General features: G+C 42.5%; 1 protein-coding gene across 1 annotated transcript; it reads right to left on the bottom strand.

Moving 5' to 3' along the window:
• Positions 1-567: 567 nt before the first annotated feature.
• Positions 568-2,205, bottom strand: LOC127338498 (GDSL esterase/lipase At1g28580-like). Its single transcript, XM_071826979.1, has 4 exons — positions 1,908-2,205; positions 1,598-1,852; positions 936-1,361; positions 568-834 (listed from the first exon to the last, which is right to left on the bottom strand). The coding sequence occupies exons 1-4, from the start codon at positions 2,170-2,172 to the stop codon at positions 626-628; spliced, it is 1,155 nt and encodes a 384-aa protein (XP_071683080.1). The 5' UTR covers positions 2,173-2,205; the 3' UTR covers positions 568-625.
• Positions 2,206-4,278: the final 2,073 nt, after the last annotated feature.

Here is a 4,278-nt window from a genome sequence, read left to right as displayed (position 1 = left end):
AAGATTGCGTAAATGTGTTTCATTCACTAGTAGAAAACATGGCTTTCATCCAGCACCCCTACGAGCTTTAGTTCCGCTAGTGGGTCATATTAGTCTCGGTTTAAACGGTTTAACTTTTAGTCCTGGTTCGTTTGGAACCTTTAGTCCCGGTTGATAATACCAACCTTTAGTCCCCCTTTTCTACTAGTGATTGTTAACCACTTATGCTGAGTACGTAGTTGCAGCTGGTTCTTGCAAAAAAAGAAGTGTTATGGATGGATAACTTTTATAGTTAGGCGTGTAGCAAGAGAAATCACATTTCTTTTAGTCGAAATGAAATTTCTATTACCTAAAAATCTTTCACTCTCGAATCAAACACATTGATATGTGCTGGTTTCATTAGACTTGGAGACTTATCGCAGGTTTAGATTGAAGTAGTTGATACCATTTTTCTGTGATGAACAACGATGCAAGTGAAGTGTCACGATAGGATGTTGCTACTCTTTTATAATAAAGTTGGCCAAAGTTTTAAAACTTTTACACAGGATAAAAGTTACAAGTACAATGAGTATTACTTATTCAAGGAGTGAGGGGGTGAGAAGTAAGAATAATTCTTCAAGACTCCAAGAGAAGCAAATGAATTCTGCTAACAAGCATGGAGCAACGGTGTGTCCGCATACGGGCCGTTCAGCACCCCATCGGCGATGATATTGTAGGCCTTTTCCGTCATATGGATCTGGTCCCAGCTGGCGAACTTGGCAGGATTGCCCCAGATGGTGGCCGTGTTGTTGCACGACTTGCCGGTGTGGTATGGGCCGGCACCGCCACAGCATGCCACGAGAGGGTCATCGATACCTGTTGAAGTGACGCATAGAGCCATTGATCAGCACGTTAATTACGACAGTTAATTGTGGGGATTAATTCTTGATAGAGTGATTTCCCAAATTACTACCTACCATGGCTATGGGGATTCATGACGAATTCCATAGCGGCGCCGTAATAGTCGGCGTAAATGATCTTCGCGCCGGGGTTCTGTGCCCTGAGCCGGCTGATCTCCTGCTTCAACGCCTTGTTGTGCCTCTGCGAGAAGTCGTTGAACCACTTGAGACAGCGGAAGTCGTCGTAATCCGTGGAGTTGTCGGTCCTGAAACCGCCCAGGTAAGTCGGCACACATCCAATGGGGAAGTTTCCTGGGACGAGAACGGTCCTAGCGCCGAGATCGATCACCTCCTGGACACCAGCGCCTATGCGGGCAATCACGTCGGGCATGTACTTGTCTGGGATCTCACGGCTGCGGCGAGCAAAGAACCAGAAGTTGTAGTCGTTGCCGCCGATCTCGCCCATAACGACGAGGGACTCGCCAAGAAGACTCTTGGTGGCAGCTGATTGTCACACAAAAAGAATTAGTCGATCTGTCAACCAGCAACAGACGTCACATGCAGGTAGATTGCCTAAAATATGAACGAGGTATCCATGCACGTAGGCATATAGGCAGACATCACGCATAAGCCAGCGAAAGCATTTGCTAGTTTAAAAACTAAACTAATTTGCTAAATATAATAACAACTAACGGTTTTGACTATGAAGTGGGGCTGATCCAACATGGCTTTGCGCGTACCTTCTCCCGGAGCTATCCGGGCGAGCACCTTCTTGAATGAATCAAGCTGACCGTCGAGGCACCAAGGCATCGGCATCGTGAAGTTATACTTGGTCCTGTAGTAGTCCGGGGACAGCGCCAGGGAGCCAAACACAGCAAAGTTGGCACCGGTTGGAAACTGCCCTGTGCCCGCCTGAGGCATGCTCGGTGGCAGCAGTGGCAGGCCCAATGCTTGAGCTGATACAAAAAAATGCTCACAAAATTTAGACAGCATCCCTCATGATTCATGAAACAACTATCGAGAATTGGCACAACGGAAACATTTACTCACCGTAAAAATCGACGATGACACGCCCATCAGAGATGCGGCCAGTGGGGAGCTGGAAGTAGGTCATTCCATAAGGGAGATGCATGATCGGGCCAGGACTATTGCGGCCTGCATAAGCACCGTTGCCAGTGTCGATGATGGAGTCACCGAAGGAGAAGATGCGCTTGAAGCAGCCGCCCAACCCGAGCTCAGCGTTAAGCAGGAGGACAGCAGACACGAGGAGGACAGCAGGCAGGGAAATGGGATACTGTCCCATGAAACTCCCCATCTTAGCAATGCTAGCAGCTCGATCCTACTTGACTACAGCCCTGAGGTAGCTAGCTATCTAGCAGGAGATTGAGAACTGCTGGCTCGTTAATTAAGGACAAAATGGTTTAAGCTGTAAACTTTTCGTTTTGTATTGCAGATGAGTTTTTTTCCACCCCTTTTATAGAACACTGTGGTCGAATGCATATCAACATGTATCGATTTTTAATTAGCAGTGTATAGATGACGCACCCACAATCTTTGTGCCATTAAAACGTTTGGTCATATGTTGGAAATACCAGAATGAATATTTATCAATTCCCAGTACACTATTTCTGAGAGACAAGATTTGGCATGCAAGTAAACGTGCTTGGCGTTGTAGTCTTTAGACCATGCATAACAGGATCAAGTAAATAATGAGGAAGGATTTCAAGATGCACCACATTTGATGATCGATAGCCATTGTCTACATTTGATCCAATGGTTATTTTTAGAAGTAATAGTAGGTCATTTTTACCTTTTAGTTACTGCAATGATAATACATTAGAAGGCAATAATGTGGGAAACATGTAAAGAGGGCAATAAACGAAATTTTACATATATATATGTACTTATCCAGAAATAGAGGTAAAACCTTTTGTAATTCACATATTTGACACTAGATTGTTGGGTTCATGTCTCAACAACGCGTAGAGCCAACGTCAAATGTGGGATCCAACTAAATTACCAGCTGTGTAAAACGAAGCTATGTAACAAAAATATCAATGGTGGCAATAATTTATCTTGTATAATCATTAGAATTGTCATAAGCAAGTAAAATATGTTCTACATTCTAGTTTATAGACGATCCATGGCAGGATAGAATCGAGTAATGGTGACGAACAAATCTGAAGATACAACACATTTTGAAGAGAACCGTATTTTTCGAGATTTATGAAGGGGTAGGTCCCGACCACTTTTTAGGCCATGCACAATGCGGTGATGCGAACCTCCTCTTAGAATTTTCATGTTAGATTCTTTACATAGTTGGACGAAAGAGAATGAAAAAAGTGAAGATTGTCTTCCCTTACCTAAGAAATGATCTCTTACGAAATAAGAGAAGGAATTTTATCAATTGTACCACATATCTTCCTTTAGCTATACAATTTCATACTAAAATTTAATTAATTATTAGTAATTGTTCAGGATGAAAATAAGAGATAATGGATTGTACGTCATATATTTATTGCATCCTATAAATTCATATATTTATTGCATCCTATAAATGATGTGAGGGAGTAAGAAAAGACGACCGTTCTCTGCCATTCTACATTCCCTTATAAATCACCTGAAATAAGGCTAGGGTCATTACAAGATTAAACTGGAGTTGGTTAAGAAGGGAAGTAAACAACACGCTAAACAGACAAAGAAACATAAATCTGAACATACGAAGAGATACTATAAGCCCTATTGTTTCTCCCTAATTGAAAACACGCTAAAAATATACTTAGATGATGTACCAACACCCGGAGACCTTGTTTGTCGAATTTGTACTAAGCTTGAAGAATAAATGTCATTGGTCTTCGTCCAACTAGCCGAACCTGACTATTGTACAGTTGTTCATGTCGATGCCTTCTGCTTTCACTTCAAGGGAGGAAACCTCAAAGGAGGGAGACCCATGGCAGGAGAACAAGGAGATTCAAGAAGAGATAATTTAGTGTGTCGCCAGATTGGCTTCAAACCACCGACTAAACCACTCATGCTACAATGCATCATCGCCAACGACCACTCATTAGACCCGTTGAAACGTGATACTCCCTCTGTTTCATTCTATAGTGCCTATTGTTTTTTGGCACGGAAATTAACGCAAGAGTATTTTTTACGCAAGACCTCTCGCTGAACGATTTGAGATCAACGTAAAATTTGGTAAATCCATATCTTTCTAACTTACCATAACAATTTTTGGGAGCTGGACGATTTGGGAGCTGAACGGGGAGGGGTAATTAAAAAAAAGCTAAGCTACGACCTTATATTCTGAAACAAATGCCGAAAATCTATAGGCACTATATAAAGGAACGGAGGGAGTATGTGGTAACAACTCTACTCACGCATAGATGGAAAGAACCCCCAATAAAGGAACTAATATTGC

The sequence above is a fragment of the Lolium perenne genome, chromosome 3 (assembly GCF_019359855.2).
Source record: "Lolium perenne isolate Kyuss_39 chromosome 3, Kyuss_2.0, whole genome shotgun sequence".
In the NCBI taxonomy this organism is placed as follows: domain Eukaryota; kingdom Viridiplantae; phylum Streptophyta; class Magnoliopsida; order Poales; family Poaceae; genus Lolium; species Lolium perenne.
This window is presented reverse-complemented; position numbering and strand designations above follow the sequence as displayed.